At 40.1% G+C, this 18,397-nt stretch overlaps 1 protein-coding gene across 2 annotated transcripts in view; it reads right to left on the minus strand.

The window, feature by feature from the left end:
* Positions 1-18,397, minus strand: part of C2CD2L (C2CD2 like) — a 71,446-nt gene that overhangs the window by 30,101 nt on the left and 22,948 nt on the right. For both annotated transcript variants that reach the window (XM_089678582.1, XM_089678583.1), the window contains exons 3-4: positions 6,583-6,702; positions 2,009-2,116 (exon numbers count right to left, since the gene is read on the minus strand). In XM_089678582.1, the coding sequence (XP_089534708.1) occupies positions 2,009-2,116; positions 6,583-6,702 (228 nt within the window). The remainder of the gene's footprint in view (positions 1-2,008; positions 2,117-6,582; positions 6,703-18,397) is intronic.

The following is an 18,397-nucleotide window of genomic DNA, read 5'->3' on the forward strand; positions in this document are numbered from 1 at the left end:
TCTGATTAATGCTCTCCTTGCCCGGCCTGTCAGTTTAGGTGGACAGTCATGTCTTGGTAGGTTTGCAGTTGTGCCATACTCTTTCAATTTTCAAATGATGGATTGACCAGTGCTCCATGAGATGTTCAAAGCTTGGGATATTTTTTTTATAACCTAACCCTGCTTTAAACTAATCCCAACTTTATCCCTGACCTGTCTGGTGTGTTCCTTGGCCATCATGATGCTGTTTGTTCACTAATGTTCTCTAACAAACCTCTGAGGGCTTCACAGAACAGCTGTATTTATACTGAGAATAAATTACACACAAGTGGACTCTATTTACTAATTAGGTGACTTGTGAAGGCAATTGGTTCCACAAGAATTTAGTTAGGGGTATCAGAGTAAAGGAGGATAAATACAAATGCATGACACACTTTTCAGATATTTATTTGTAAAAAATGTTGAAAACCATTTATCATTTTCCTGCCACTTCACAATTATGTGCTACTTTGTGTTGGTCTATCACATAAAATCCAAACAAAATACATATACGTTTTTGGTTGTAACATGACAAAATTTCAAGGGGTATGAATACTTTTTCAAAGCACTGTACATCATAGAAAGTAATAGGAAATTGGTAAAATCAATTATTTACTATCACTAAACATCAAATATCACGAGAAAGCTTCTTGTAGCATTTTTTTATGCGAGAACTAATTTAGCAATGATAAAAACAACTGAGAATTGCAATGTACAATTTGTTAATATAGTTTGAAAATAAACTAGAATGGCAGTCGGTCAAACAAATGGCAGGTGGAGATGGAAGGGGGAGGCCTCAAATCATGGGTTTTAAAGCATACACTAACTGGCCACTTTATTATGTACAGCTTGCTAGTATCGGGTTGGACCCCCTTCTACCTTGAGAACTGCCTTAATTCTTTGTGACATTGATTCAACAAGGTGTTAGAAACATTCCTCAGAAATTTTTGTCCATATTAACAGGAGCTACTGTTGCCTTTCTATCATCTCGAATCAGTCTGCCCATTCTCCTCTGACATCAACAAGGCATTTTCGTCCACACAACTGCCGCTCACTGGATATTTTCTCTTTTTCGGACCATTCTCTGTAAACCCTAGAGATGTTTGTGCATGAAAGTCCACGTAGATTAGCAGTTTTCTTAAATACTCAGACCAGTCCATCTGGCACCAACAACCATGCCACGTTCAAAGTCACTTAATTCCCCTTTTTTCCCCATTCTGATGCTCAGTTTGAAATTCAGCAAGTCGTCTTCACCACATCTAGATATCTAAGTTGAGTTCCTGCAATTTGCTGTGATTGGTTGATTAGCAATTGAACAGGTGTAGCTAATAAAATGGCTGGTGAGTGCATTTCAAGTTAAGTGGAGGATAAAAGATCATTTGGGGGGTCATTGGTTAGCAGTCAGTTTGGTGCCTTTGGGTATATTGGAAACATTGCACTATAGATTGTTGGGTGCCTGCAGGCAGGGTTTGGATAAAGGATTAGTTGTTGTAGCATTTACTATTATAAATATGGTGAATATTACCAAGACCTCAGTTACCCTTTGGGGAATAGGAAATCGAAATGTGTGGTAAAATGACAGAAGTTGGTGAATGAGCAGGTGGTGAATGTGCTTTATAACAAAGGTACAATACCCAATCGCTTACAACAATGAAGAAAACGTGCTGATTTACAACCAAACACTAACAAAATGTTACTCATTTAGGGTTCATATAAATTCTGATGCTAACTCTCATCTTTTCCCTTCCTTCTGAAGAAATGTTGTTTTCACCTGTCCTACTCATTGAATACATTGTTTTAATCATGCTTTGCAGCTGACCCAGACATTAGATCAACAAAAGATGAACAGGTCAGCTTGGTCAGGAATTTTAAATCTGGGGAAAGGTTACCATAACATGTTTAATATTTACTTGCCTTGATTTGAAGTGATTCCTCAAGCTAGACGTATAAATCAGGAACCAAAATTATTGAACCATTTTAGCTTGTTTACCTGATGTGATCGGGTAGGAATAATCTCAAGCAACATATTAGGTCGGTCCTTGAAACTCCAGGACACCAGCAGCCCTTCTAGTACCTGTTCCTGTAGTTTAACTTCTACCTGGACACATAAAAGAAATAAATCATTTTTTTTTCTTTGGTTGGCAAGAGAAAAGAAATTCTGCAACAGTGGTAGAAAAACGATTGCCAAACTCAGTAGTCACTTCGGTCAGGGATCTAGCAAGTCCCATTTAATACATTTTGTTGTGGGGGAAAAAAACAACTTTCTATGCCAGCAATTTAGACTGCATAGAGTTAAAGCATTTCACGTAGTGATACATGTGTAGCACCCTCATAGGTAGGTTGCTAAGATGTATATAGTCTAGTTCAGGGGTGGACTGACAACTCATGGGGCCCCTGGGCAATAGGGGATCATGGGGACCCTGTGTCCTTGCCCAAACTCAAATAAGCCTATGAAAACGGGCCCCCTACTGACCCCGGGCAGTGCCTGAGTTTCCAAATGGTCAGTCCGCCCCTGGTCTAGTTAGGTATAGGGTTTCTCCTGCTTAACCGGAGACTGATAGGCAAAAGATGGCACATTGTCTGCTTAACAGATAAGCTACAATTTGTTTAGCGAGGATATCATGTGTGGCTCACAGTGCTGCTGCTGTGATTGGCTCCTCTGTATCCAGAAGACCTTGGAAGGTTCTGGGTGAACAGGAGTGACCCATGCAGATCAGCAGCAGGAATATGGATGCAGTTCCAGCCAAGTACAGGGAGTGGTGTCCTTGAGCATTCTGGGTACTAGTATTTCTATTCAGCGAGCACATGGGATCTGGGTTCTTCTTCCTTTGAGAATGGAGTTCCAGCCAGGGAAGAGGCTGCCTCCCCTGCCTCATACTGCCAAGAGGCCTCACGTGGGTGAATGCTGAAACCCAGGGTGCTTCTGAGAGCTGACTGAGGGGAGGTCTACAGATCATGTCTGCTATCACGGAAGAAGGTGACCTTCAGCAAGGACCTTGTGAGTACAGACTGTTCTACAGGAATGCTGGGACTTGTGCTGTTAAACCCCCTCCGGACCTATATAGTCCACTATTGGGTGTAAGCTAGAGGGGACACCAGTTGGTGTCCAGAAGAGCACCTGTCCACTAAGCTCTGCTTTTCTACAGAGTGACTTTTCTCCATTCTTTGTAAAGCTTGCTGCACAGATCTACTTATAGAAAGCTGTCCTAAATAGTGCACAGTTCAATTCTGAGTATCCCAATATATCCCTTCCCTATCCCAGTTTTAAAACAAAATAAAAACAACAAAAACTACAACCCCTAGACTGATCATTGGAGTAACAAACAGAAGTTGTGTGCACCTGGCTAAAGGGAATACTGTGTGCTTGGCTGTGGGTGAAGATCTAGGGGGAAACCTGGGCAAGATACAAGCATCTCCTATGGAGGTAGCGCTACATATGGTTTGACATATGTGAAAAAATATAAAGCATTAACATTGTGGTTCATAACGCAGCATTAGAATGATTGTAAATATCTTTTAAACTTTCTGTATCTTGGTCATGTGATCTTTATCCAGTTCCTCTTCTGGTCCATGGGCAATGTGTGGGCGGAGCTCATTCCCAGATTGTGACATGTCCTGCACGTCACTGCAAGACATTTGCCTGGGACTATGCAGAGCCAACTGGTTCTCAGCCGGTCAAATGTATATTTGTGAAATAACAAAAAACATCTAAATAGCAATATTTTTTAGTTAAAAAAGCCCTTATAAGTTATCATTACCAAGTTTCATAAACCTTGTTTACATTAAATCTAAGTTCTTCTATACTCTTCTCAGTGGTGCCCCATGGGACTCTCCTACAGTCTTGTCTGGTGGCATTATGGAAGTGATTGACAGCGCAGTACCTCCAATTCTCTCCTCCTTTCTTCTGGCACATGACATCTCTGAATGTGGACCCCATAAAACAGAAGTACTGTACTGTCAATTACAGCTCTAGCGCCACCCCACCAGGTTGTAGGGGTAACCCCTGAGACGTCACTGAGAAGAGTACAGAAAAACAGATTGAATGTAAACAAGGTTTATGAAACTTGGCAATCATAACTTATAAGGGCATTTTTAAACCAAAGCTGGTGGTATTTAGAAGGATTTATTTTTCAAAAGTCATGTGGCAGCTGTAGAAAAATCCCACTGTCAATCATTATGCTGTAGCCCTCCCATTTGACGTTCAGGTTTGTCACACGGGATGGCTAGTGGCAACACAGAACACGGTTAGGGCTCATGTACACTGCAGCTGATAAACTCACGTTTAGGAGCTGTTCAGCATTTGTTTCAGCAGCCCCTGAACTCTCCCTAATGTTTTCCTATGTGTCCATGTACACATCTTCGTTTACAGTCGTTTACAGGCAGTTGAGTTTACAGTCGTTTTCTTGACAACAAACGTGCGTTCAGACGTTGATTTTATCAGTGTTTCAAATGCAAAATGCTTGTAAATGTGGCAAATCACGTTATAAGCGTTTGAATTTTTCTTTTTTTAACTCTTCCAGTTCCCAATGCTGTCCAGAGCCTTTTTTCATCATGAAAAATGCATGCAAAGAGTTTTCAAGGTTCTTAGATGGACAAAACACTGAACACAGGATGTTCCTACCAAGCTTGTCACACATTGTAATGACCAATTGACACCTCAGACCTCTCCCACCCTTGGAAACAAAAGAGATATTAATGACCATTCACACCTCAAATTCCTCATGAAGACCCCCTGGCAGGTGACCTTAATGACTCCCTCCACCAGACACCTTTCCCACCCTTGGAAACAAAAGAAATGTTAATGAGCAACTCACGCCTAATTATCTCAACACATACTGCTGTCTCTGCTTCTACTCTCTGTATTTCTCCGACAGTCTGAAATAGTTAATAATTTACCACTTTTCAGTGCATTCGGGAGGTTCTCCTGTGCGTATCTTTAAAAAACACTTCTAAAACGCAAACGCACATAAACGTGTTATGCAAACGCGGCTAAACAGGCGTTTTTTAACCTACGTTTTCCAACAGTCAGTTTCCATCGTTCAGAAACGTCCTGTGTACATGGGGCCTTAATTGCTCAGCATACTGTTGCCACACTGAACATGGAAGTAATATGCACTGAGAGGATCAACAGGTATTTACTCTCTTTTGAAACAAATGCTCACCACACAGTTAGGAAAAATGTTTTGGAGTGAAAGGGGAAACATTTTTGCCTTTAAAAGACACTTTAAGAAATGTTCTTTAGCATTCTTACCTGCTTACAAAAATATGTAACTGCACTAAGGGATAGCTTACACATGCAATAGCCTGCTGAAGAGCAATCAGAGGTGGATCACGTTTCAGAGGTGGTTAAGTCACCTTCTAACTTCCTGTTTAACTCCTAAAAACCTGCACCACCACACTACAACCACATTCATTGCACTTGAATGGGCCACATTCAACAGGCAGTACAGCCTGCAAAATGTACAGGAGAGTTTCATTCTTGTAGCTGCAAAGCAAAGTATCGCCCCTTCCACTGCCTTTGCAGTCTAAAGAGAAGCAGTAAAACAGGAACTGCAAGTGTAAATGAGCCTTAATAGTGTTGATGCATAGACTTCAATCAGAATCTTCTTTGTTGTGTCTCAATATGTGTGGTACAATTTCCTTTCAACAAACTTTCCAAAGTATTGAATGGAGATTGTGGTCCACAGGTGAGATCTGAGCAGACTGAGGACAGTGAGCTGAACCTAAGACGTGGGGAAGAGGCATCATGACCTTCTCAGCATGCCACCAGTTTATAAATAGGATGAATATGACTCTCAAATGTCTGCTAATGAGCAAGGCATGCTAGCAAATGTTCCAGGGAATGCTTTGTTGATTACGCTGCCTACCCAAAAAACAGGATAAAAAAAAAAAAAAAGTATAAAAACCAAAAACCTGTTACAAAAATGCACAAGGTTTGCCTACTGCAGATGTGTTTTGGAGCTTTATAGTGTAAAATGATTAAACTTTGCTTCTAATCTTTCGGTCCCCAGGAACTCAGCACAAGACAGCTGTACACATTCATCAGTATGCTTTCTACAGTTATCTGGCAGGTTTTTGTCTTCTAGAACAGGGGTCTCCAAACTTAATAAACAAAGGGCAAGTTTACTGTCCTTGAAACTTTAGGGGGACCGAACTGTGGCCAGTGGATGAAGAAAATGTCCTGCCATCAGTGGGAGGGACAGTGCCCCATCGTTGAAGTCAGTGGGAGGGACAGTGCCCCATCGTTGAAGTCAGTGGGAGGGACAGTGCCCCATCGTTGAAGTCAGTGGGAGGGACAGTGCCCCATCGTTGAAGTCAGTGGGAGGAATAGTGACCCATTGTCAGTGTCATTGGCAGGAACTATGCTCCACTATTGCTGACAGTGGGGAAATAGTGGCCCAAGGGCTGGATAAAAGCAAGAAAAGGGGCGCATCCACCCCCCGAGCCGCAGTTTGGAGTCCACTGTTCTAGAACAAATGTCTAACATCAATGTGCTTGTTATCAAAATAACTTATTTTAAAGGTAATGTGTTCTAAATGAGATGTATCGTAGGAAAAATCTTACCTGTGCCTGTTGTATAGTTAGGGATACCTGGTAAGTTTCACAGGATACAGCAGCAAGAGACTCTTGGGTAACAAAGACTGGAAATTTGACAGCGTCTGCAGAAATGCTGCAGAGGAATACCTGAAGAAGAAATTGGAACATTGGAACCCCGGCGTTTGACTGATATGCGCTCTGTTTTCTTTTTTTTATGTGAATATATGTCGCTTTTTAAATAAACTTTTTTTGTGCAATATAACACTATTGCGGTTCCTCTTCTATCTTTCAACCTGAGGGACGCTGTGTCTGCTTTGGTGGAGATCTCTCCCATTTGGTGTGGACGAGATAAGATCTGGCAGATATATATGTGGTGTGGTCGGTGCTGCCCAAAGAGCACACAGGCGTGTATTGACCTCAAACTAATGAGATCAATGCTACTGTTAAGAGGCTAATTGTTTCTTTGGTGGTGGAAGCACTGAAGGTTCACTTTGAAGCTTGGCTTTATGATCACCTTTTCAACTGGATATGGACAGAGCACTTCTATCTATTAGATTGCACTTACATATATTTGGACTCTGCGATGTTTTTATTTTAATTTTATATTCATGTGTTGTTATTTCACTTATATGATAGTGGGTAGCGCACCAGGTGAAATGTATATGTGTCAACTATTGCCGACAATTCAGTGAGTGCTCTCCCATTCTCAACGCATGCTCATCTATAGTTATATCAACATAGGACTCTTTCACACTGATGCATTTTTGCAGCGCATTTACCATGTTAAAAGTGCAAGAAAATTGCAATAAAATATTTCCTTTAAATCCTGTGGAACGCTTCATACCAGTGTGCTGGGGGTGCGGTGTGCTTTGAAAAGTCCTGCATGCTGAATCTTTGGTGCCCTATTTAAAAGGTGCAGCAACAATGCACTTCCCATTTAAATAAATGGAACATGCATAAAAATGCACCATGGTTGTGCTTTTTGAGTCACATGTCCATGTTTCACAGGTGCATGGCAACCAGAAAAACACACCAAAAACTAAAAATGTTTAAAAAAAAATGCATATGCATTTTTACCATATTTTAATTGGGGCAGTGAGAAAGGGCCCATACTGTTCCTTTATTTACATTCCTGAAACATTATAATGAATTGCAATATCTGCATGTATTAGCCATGTAGATCTGCTGGGTTTGGTAGTCCACATTAAATTCCAGTGTACTTGTGGGATATCAGTTAGGTAATGGGTTTGGGAAGAAAAAAAAGCAATGCTGTAAAATACAGGGTCACAGCCTCTGAGTCACTGGTGAAGCACAGTATGTATATTCATAAAGTATTCAGACCCCATTCACTTTTTTCAGTTTTGTTATATTGCAGCCTGATACTACAGTTGTTTAAATTCATTTTTTCCTCATTAATCTACACTCAGTACCCCATAATGACAAAGTGAAAACCCAATTTTAGAAATGTTTGCAAATGTAAGAAAAAAGGAAACACTGAAATATCACATTGCCATAAAGTATTCAAACTCTTTGCGCCATCATTTAAAATTTAGCTCAGGTGCTTCCCATTTCTTTTAATTGTTGAGATGTCTCTACACCTTGATTGGAGTCCACCTGTAGCCACCAAAATTCTTAAGCAGAAGTTTGGCACAACCAGGACTCTTTCAAGAGCTGTAAAATATATAGACACAGCGCCAATAAATTATATATAAAGCTGCAAACCTAACCAAAAGAAAAGGTAAGTGACAAAAAATATATAAAGGAATGCGCTAAATACCAAATCACATGAAAATGCAGATAAATACATAAATAAAATAAAAAAAATACATTTATAAATGTCCGTAATTCATATAGAAGTCCAAACACCAATATAAGTGATTAAAAAATCTCTTAAACAAGAAAAAAACACTTCGATAAATAAAAAAGGGGGGTGTAACGAGCGCTGGATGTTAATAGAGCAAATTATAAAGCAGCTGGCATGAAAGGTAAGCCTCCAAAACGCCTTGTGGTATACAGTCAAAAACAGAAAACATGCAGCGCTAGGGTATATAGGTCTATCTCATGATGAAATATGACCATATGAACAAGTATAAACGCAGCTAGCACAATGGTCTTATACAACCCATACTATGACATAATTATCATCAAGAAGGTGCAATTAGTGGTATAGGTGTCAAAGTCAATATATCATAGGAGTGACGTAAATCTGTGACATCTGTGGTAGGAAGTGTGGCTGTAGAATGCACTAACCAGATAGCGCAGATATTAGCGCATTGGAGTAAAATGACCTACTCCTGGTCGATGGATCAGGAAACCTGCCGGAGTGGTGGTCGTCTCTGCTGTGGTCACTAGAATCATCTGCGTCCTCTCCAATTATGGAATTTCCGGGTGTCCAGTGGGGTAAACGCTCATCCGGTATGTTTTGGAATCCTTATGTCAGCGACCTCCAGGGGTGCGGTGTGCGCTCCAGAAACAGGAAACACCTTCAGGGCTCAGAAATAAACCCAAAAGAGAGGCTTCCGATAGTGTAATATCTTTTATTAAGGTGTAAATAAACAAATGAAGCACTTACATGGTGCAATGCACAATTTCCAAAGATGGCCGCCCGTGTCAAGGTGTGGACCATGTGGGTAGTAGTTGTAGATCAAATAGCATCTCCCTAACGCGTTTCGTGGCAACTGCACGTTATCAAAGGGAGTGAGCTACTGTTGGAGGCCACCTATTTATAGTGTAGTGCCTCAAAATCATCAAGGACGCTAATCGCGGTAAATTACCGCTACTGCGCATGCGCGGATCGGGAGACTCGCGCATGCGCAGTACGACGCTATCGCGTCATCGCTAATCCTCCGCGCATGCGCAGATCGCGCTCGGCGGCCATTTTCCTGAAGTACCAGTCTATAGGTACTGACACTGAGGACAGAGCTAACAGATAGACGGAAGGAAACACAATCTATGGTTGCTGTCTGTGATGACAGATCAACCCAGGGGGAAATATTCAATACAATCTAGAGGGCTGATGTTAGTAGTAACCACCCGAATCTTTGGTATACTCAGGGAATGGAAAAAATTGAAGCACAACCACTATGGATATCTAAAGCATCATCCTGTGATGAAATTAGTGGGACTACAAGTCTCAGGACAAGTATACAGCTAGTTGGAAGTATGTTAGAAAAGGTAGATTATATACAGCTACACATATAAACATGGATGAAATTAGTGGGACTACAAGTCCCAGGACAGGTATCTGGCAAATAGGTCATTGTGGGAAATATGTTGGAATGGGCAGATATATACAGCTACACATATATACATGGAAATAGCATCATCTAGAGACAGATACATTGATCAAAGTAAATTAATAAAAATTGATAAAAGTAAATTAATAAGAAATGTATAATATATTAAAATTACGCAATCCATATCTATAGGAATATGGGCGTCACCTGGCATTCATATATAAATTCCAGAGAATCGGTCCTTATTATGTTGAGAAACCAATCTCAATAAGTATTTATGATGTCACCCCGTATAGTTCATATGCAGGTGACACCACGTGTAGATCTTATTACAGGTGACCATATAGGAATGTATACACATATAAATATCAAAATATGAGCTTATGTAAAAATACATAAAATAACCTCTCGTGCATGGAATGTAAATGCAATTAAAAATGTATAAAATATAAATGACGATGCTGGTGTGAATACACAGAAAATGAGGCCGAAGGGTGGCAGTAACAATAGACCCTCAAAGTACACCAAACAATGTAAGAGAGGTTAGGTAAATAAAATATGAAGTAAAGTACTTCAATCGGGACCTTGGGTAACTGATATTCATGCTGGGCCCCGTGGATTGCTCACGCACGGATACCATTGAGATTTGATGAAGTCCACAAACAAAGACTAAAATGCCATAAAATCACTCAATAAATGGCCATTAACTCGTGTCTAAAAAGCAGTTAAGATCCAAGTCCACATTTAACCCTAATGGGGCAAATGTTTTAAGTAAAAAAATCCATTTGGTTTCTGTCTTTGAGACAGCCCTACGTTTGTGTGTTCCTCTCCAATGTCTTTGAACCATGTCAATTCCTATGAATTTCAGGGAGTGTGGATTATTATTATGCGTTTGGCGGAAATGCATGGAGAGTGAGTGTTCTCTGAATCCCTTTTTTATATTTTTTAAGTGCTCCCGTAATCTATCACGAAGCCTTCTGGTCGTTCTACCGACATATTGTTTGCCGCATGCGCATTCTAGGAGATATACAACATGCGTACTGTTGCAGGTTATGGTGGATTGAATATCATATGTTCTCCCGGTGGTGTTGGAACGGAAAGTTTTGATTGGGTTTTTATGAATGCCGTTGTGAGTACATAACATGCACCTATTACAAGGGAAAAACCCTTTCCGATCAAAAAAGAAAGAAGGCTGCTTAGGTGGGTTGACTATATTGGGCGCCAGCCTATTTCTCAGAGGTGGTGCCTTGCGATAAGTGATATCGGGGATTTCAGGTAAGTGTTTCCCTATAATGGGGTCATTCTTGAGAATAGACCAGTTTCTCTTAAAGATCTTAGCTATATCCCTATATTGGGTGGAAAAGTTGGTAATGAAAGAGCAAAATTTCTCAGTCTGGATCTTTGGCCTGGTGGTAAGTAAATTGGCTCTGTTACTGTCTCCCACTGCAAGTCTTTCATCATCAAGGGTATTAGCATTATAGCCCTTATCGATAAATCTCTGTTTGAGGATTTCAGATTGAACGAAATAATCCTCTTTCTTGTCACAGTTTCTAAAGATGCGAAGAAATTGTCCCCTTGGGATATTACTTAGCCATTTTGGATGATGGCAGCTATCTTTAGGGATAAAACTATTACGGTCAGTGCCTTTGAAATAACTTTTAGATAAAATACTTGGGCCATCACAGTATAAAGTAAGGTCTAAAAAGTTAATATCTTGCTGGCTGTGCTGAAAAGTGAGCTTAATATTGATATTATTAAAATTGAGAGTGGTAAAAAAGTTGTCTAGTGTGAACTCATCCCCTTCCCATAGCAGTAAAATATCGTCTATGTATCTACGATAAAACAACAGTTGTGGCCAATCTCTTGAATATATAAGGTCCTCCTCCCAGCGTGCCATAAAAAGATTAGCTAGACTTGGTGCAAACTTTGCGCCCATGGCAACGCCGGTGGTTTGCAAATAATATTTGTTATTAAACCAAAAAAAGTTATGATTCATAGCGAATGTCAGAAGTTCCAAAATAAAGTTTTTTTGTAAGTCTGGTATATCGTTTGCTGTGTTTAAATAATATTCAGCAGCCGCAAAGCCATCCTCATGTTTGATGTTACTGTATAGGGCAGCGACGTCCGCTGTAACGAGAAAGGTAGGCTGTTTCAGAGTGATTTGCTTAATATCTACTAGCACTTGTTTTGTGTCTTTAAGAAAGGATGGAGTTTCACAAACAAGAGGCTGAAGGAAGAAATCAATATATTCCCCCACTCGGGAGCACAGAGAGCCTATTCCACTTATAATGGGACGGCCAGGTGGATTGAGAGGATCTTTGTGTACCTTCGGTAAACAGTAGATCACTGGTAATTTAGGGACAGTGGGGCAGAGATAATCCTTTTCTTTTTTATTAAGGATCCCCAATTTGAAACCTTTATTGAGTATTAATTTTAGTGCTTTTTTATAAGGGATCAGAGGGTTGTTGGGTAATTCTGTATATGTATTGGTATCATTAAGGATATTTTGCACTAGTGAAAGGTAATGGCTTTTGTCCATGACGACGACTCCTCCACCCTTATCAGCTGGCCGTATTACCAGATCCTTATTTTCTAGTAGGTTCTTAATCATGCCATCTGTCTGTCTCTTGTTGTGGTACTGGTAGGTCGGGGTCTTAATTCTCAGCTTGTCCAGATCATTAATGACCATGTTTTTAAAGATATTAATGTGGGAATGTGCCGGGGGGTTAAAAAGAGAAGCGTTTCTTAAATTTGAGGTCTTAAAAGTGTTATTAACCAAATTAGGGTTCATAGTGTTGGGGGGTTTATTTAAAAAATATCTCTTGAGGGATAATTTTCTGGTGAACCTATGTATGTCTATATAGGTATTAAATTTATTAAGTTTGGATGGTGGGGCATATTTCAAACCTTTGTTGAGTAACTTCAGCTCGCTATCTGTTAATATAGCGCTGCTTAAGTTGAAAATGCCCGCCTTACTTATATCCTCCTTCTTTTGTCTACTGACTCGTCTTCCGGCTCGTCTTCCTCTTGTCTTATATTGCGTTTTTTTCCCGTTCCTCTTCCTAAAAAAGAGTTGGGATTTTCTTGCTGTTGGGGTCTGGGCGGGTAGTTATAATCATAGTGGTCTCCATAATCCTGTGGGTAAGGGCCCTGTGGATATCTATTGTCCTGCTGTGTCCCCCTGTGTTGTGTATTGTTATTATACCCGTATCCAGGGGGTGTTTGGTAATAGTGTCTATACCCAGTGTTATGGGGACGATTATCTGGTTGTTGGTCGGGAAAATAATTCCTTTCATCAGGACCATACTCCCTTCCTTTTCTGGACTGGGGTCTCTGGTTGTGGTCATTTTTTCCCGATTTGTGTTGATTGTGCCTCCGTGGTGTGTTCTTATTGTGGGGATATTCATAATTGGATGGAGGATAATAATTAGTCTCTCCCCTTTGGGGCCCATGTCCATGGTTAAACGCCTCAAATCTATTGTATGTAGGGATATTATAATCCCGTTTAGGTGTGGCATAAGAGAGTCTCCTCAATCTGTCCATTGGGGTGTGTAAAAGCGGCTGCACTTTCTTAGGGAAGGCTCCTTTCACCCCATTATGTGGTATTGGATGTGTAAGGTTAGTTTCTGTATTGGTAGTGTTAATAAATTCATATTTCTTAGCTTCCCATTTAAAGACAGACTTATCTTTATAGTCATTACTATCTCTGATGTATTTCTTCCTCTTTTTGTTTCTCTGTTCCCTTTCGGTTTTATCTACAAGTAATCGTAATTTATCTGATTCCTGTTTGTATTCTTCTTGGTCCATAAATGGAGTGAGTATTTCCTTGGTTTTGTTAATTTCTTTATCTAGGTGGGAAAGTTTGAGTCTTTTCCTCAGGATAAGGAAATTAAGTAACTCTAGACCTTTGTTATTGAAAAATAAATACCAATCAGCCTCACTGTTGGTATCATCTGTTTCAGGGGGTACTTCCCACCTCAGGGACCTAGGTACCATACCTTCTTTGATGTATTTCTCCAGGAAAGAGATATCCCATAAGGTGCGGATTTCGGCCGTGATGTGATTCGATAAATGGACAAAGAGGCCATGCAAATTATTCTGTTCTCTTTCATGGGTGAATACATCCTCAGTAATAGCAGATCTCTTGGATCTGTATTCAAAAATATCCATATTGATATGAGATATCGTGTTCTTCACTGAAAATGCTGGACGTCAATTCCAAACAACATATAAGTGATCCTGCTGCTCAGTTGTAAAGAGGTACTTCGATAAATAAAAAAGGGGGGTGTAACGAGCGCTGGATGTTAATAGAGCAAATTATAAAGCAGCTGGCATGAAAGGTAAGCCTCCAAAACGCCTTGTGGTATACAGTCAAAAACAGAAAACATGCAGCGCTAGGGTATATAGGTCTATCTCATGATGAAATATGACCATATGAACAAGTATAAACGCAGCTAGCACAATGGTCTTATACAACCCATACTATGACATAATTATCATCAAGAAGGTGCAATTAGTGGTATAGGTGTCAAAGTCAATATATCATAGGAGTGACGTAAATCTGTGACATCTGTGGTAGGAAGTGTGGCTGTAGAATGCACTAACCAGATAGCGCAGATATTAGCGCATTGGAGTAAAATGACCTACTCCTGGTCGATGGATCAGGAAACCTGCCGGAGTGGTGGTCGTCTCTGCTGTGGTCACTAGAATCATCTGCGTCCTCTCCAATTATGGAATTTCCGGGTGTCCAGTGGGGTAAACGCTCATCCGGTATGTTTTGGAATCCTTATGTCAGCGACCTCCAGGGGTGCGGTGTGCGCTCCAGAAACAGGAAACACCTTCAGGGCTCAGAAATAAACCCAAAAGAGAGGCTTCCGATAGTGTAATATCTTTTATTAAGGTGTAAATAAACAAATGAAGCACTTACATGGTGCAATGCACAATTTCCAAAGATGGCCGCCCGTGTCAAGGTGTGGACCATGTGGGTAGTAGTTGTAGATCAAATAGCATCTCCCTAACGCGTTTCGTGGCAACTGCACGTTATCAAAGGGAGTGAGCTACTGTTGGAGGCCACCTATTTATAGTGTAGTGCCTCAAAATCATCAAGGACGCTAATCGCGGTAAATTACCGCTACTGCGCATGCGCGGATCGGGAGACTCGCGCATGCGCAGTACGACGCTATCGCGTCATCGCTAATCCTCCGCGCATGCGCAGATCGCGCTCGGCGGCCATTTTCCTGAAGTACCAGTCTATAGGTACTGACACTGAGGACAGAGCTAACAGATAGACGGAAGGAAACACAATCTATGGTTGCTGTCTGTGATGACAGATCAACCCAGGGGGAAATATTCAATACAATCTAGAGGGCTGATGTTAGTAGTAACCACCCGAATCTTTGGTATACTCAGGGAATGGAAAAAATTGAAGCACAACCACTATGGATATCTAAAGCATCATCCTGTGATGAAATTAGTGGGACTACAAGTCTCAGGACAAGTATACAGCTAGTTGGAAGTATGTTAGAAAAGGTAGATTATATACAGCTACACATATAAACATGGATGAAATTAGTGGGACTACAAGTCCCAGGACAGGTATCTGGCAAATAGGTCATTGTGGGAAATATGTTGGAATGGGCAGATATATACAGCTACACATATATACATGGAAATAGCATCATCTAGAGACAGATACATTGATCAAAGTAAATTAATAAAAATTGATAAAAGTAAATTAATAAGAAATGTATAATATATTAAAATTACGCAATCCATATCTATAGGAATATGGGCGTCACCTGGCATTCATATATAAATTCCAGAGAATCGGTCCTTATTATGTTGAGAAACCAATCTCAATAAGTATTTATGATGTCACCCCGTATAGTTCATATGCAGGTGACACCACGTGTAGATCTTATTACAGGTGACCATATAGGAATGTATACACATATAAATATCAAAATATGAGCTTATGTAAAAATACATAAAATAACCTCTCGTGCATGGAATGTAAATGCAATTAAAAATGTATAAAATATAAATGACGATGCTGGTGTGAATACACAGAAAATGAGGCCGAAGGGTGGCAGTAACAATAGACCCTCAAAGTACACCAAACAATGTAAGAGAGGTTAGGTAAATAAAATATGAAGTAAAGTACTTCAATCGGGACCTTGGGTAACTGATATTCATGCTGGGCCCCGTGGATTGCTCACGCACGGATACCATTGAGATTTGATGAAGTCCACAAACAAAGACTAAAATGCCATAAAATCACTCAATAAATGGCCATTAACTCGTGTCTAAAAAGCAGTTAAGATCCAAGTCCACATTTAACCCTAATGGGGCAAATGTTTTAAGTAAAAAAATCCATTTGGTTTCTGTCTTTGAGACAGCCCTACGTTTGTGTGTTCCTCTCCAATGTCTTTGAACCATGTCAATTCCTATGAATTTCAGGGAGTGTGGATTATTATTATGCGTTTGGCGGAAATGCATGGAGAGTGAGTGTTCTCTGAATCCCTTTTTTATATTTTTTAAGTGCTCCCGTAATCTATCACGAAGCCTTCTGGTCGTTCTACCGACATATTGTTTGCCGCATGCGCATTCTAGGAGATATACAACATGCGTACTGTTGCAGGTTATGGTGGATTGAATATCATATGTTCTCCCGGTGGTGTTGGAACGGAAAGTTTTGATTGGGTTTTTATGAATGCCGTTGTGAGTACATAACATGCACCTATTACAAGGGAAAAACCCTTTCCGATCAAAAAAGAAAGAAGGCTGCTTAGGTGGGTTGACTATATTGGGCGCCAGCCTATTTCTCAGAGGTGGTGCCTTGCGATAAGTGATATCGGGGATTTCAGGTAAGTGTTTCCCTATAATGGGGTCATTCTTGAGAATAGACCAGTTTCTCTTAAAGATCTTAGCTATATCCCTATATTGGGTGGAAAAGTTGGTAATGAAAGAGCAAAATTTCTCAGTCTGGATCTTTGGCCTGGTGGTAAGTAAATTGGCTCTGTTACTGTCTCCCACTGCAAGTCTTTCATCATCAAGGGTATTAGCATTATAGCCCTTATCGATAAATCTCTGTTTGAGGATTTCAGATTGAACGAAATAATCCTCTTTCTTGTCACAGTTTCTAAAGATGCGAAGAAATTGTCCCCTTGGGATATTACTTAGCCATTTTGGATGATGGCAGCTATCTTTAGGGATAAAACTATTACGGTCAGTGCCTTTGAAATAACTTTTAGATAAAATACTTGGGCCATCACAGTATAAAGTAAGGTCTAAAAAGTTAATATCTTGCTGGCTGTGCTGAAAAGTGAGCTTAATATTGATATTATTAAAATTGAGAGTGGTAAAAAAGTTGTCTAGTGTGAACTCATCCCCTTCCCATAGCAGTAAAATATCGTCTATGTATCTACGATAAAACAACAGTTGTGGCCAATCTCTTGAATATATAAGGTCCTCCTCCCAGCGTGCCATAAAAAGATTAGCTAGACTTGGTGCAAACTTTGCGCCCATGGCAACGCCGGTGGTTTGCAAATAATATTTGTTATTAAACCAAAAAAAGTTATGATTCATAGCGAATGTCAGAAGTTCCAAAATAAAGTTTTTTTGTAAGTCTGGTATATCGTTTGCTGTGTTTAAATAATATTCAGCAGCCGCAAAGCCATCCTCATGTTTGATGTTACTGTATAGGGCAGCGACGTCCGCTGTAACGAGAAAGGTAGGCTGTTTCAGAGTGATTTGCTTAATATCTACTAGCACTTATATATAAGTAAGGCGGGCATTTTCAACTTAAGCAGCGCTATATTAACAGATAGCGAGCTGAAGTTACTCAACAAAGGTTTGAAATATGCCCCACCATCCAAACTTAATAAATTTAATACCTATATAGACATACATAGGTTCACCAGAAAATTATCCCTCAAGAGATATTTTTTAAATAAACCCCCCAACACTATGAACCCTAATTTGGTTAATAACACTTTTAAGACCTCAAATTTAAGAAACGCTTCTCTTTTTAACCCCCCGGCACATTCCCACATTAATATCTTTAAAAACATGGTCATTAATGATCTGGACAAGCTGAGAATTAAGACCCCGACCTACCAGTACCACAACAAGAGACAGACAGATGGCATGATTAAGAACCTACTAGAAAATAAGGATCTGGTAATACGGCCAGCTGATAAGGGTGGAGGAGTCGTCGTCATGGACAAAAGCCATTACCTTTCACTAGTGCAAAATATCCTTAATGATACCAATACATATACAGAATTACCCAACAACCCTCTGATCCCTTATAAAAAAGCACTAAAATTAATACTCAATAAAGGTTTCAAATTGGGGATCCTTAATAAAAAAGAAAAGGATTATCTCTGCCCCACTGTCCCTAAATTACCAGTGATCTACTGTTTACCGAAGGTACACAAAGATCCTCTCAATCCACCTGGCCGTCCCATTATAAGTGGAATAGGCTCTCTGTGCTCCCGAGTGGGGGAATATATTGATTTCTTCCTTCAGCCTCTTGTTTGTGAAACTCCATCCTTTCTTAAAGACACAAAACAAGTGCTAGTAGATATTAAGCAAATCACTCT

This window comes from Staurois parvus, unplaced genomic scaffold, assembly GCF_062004578.1.
Source record: "Staurois parvus isolate SC_StPar_1 unplaced genomic scaffold, SC_StPar_1.0 ptg000207l, whole genome shotgun sequence".
In the NCBI taxonomy this organism is placed as follows: domain Eukaryota; kingdom Metazoa; phylum Chordata; class Amphibia; order Anura; family Ranidae; genus Staurois; species Staurois parvus.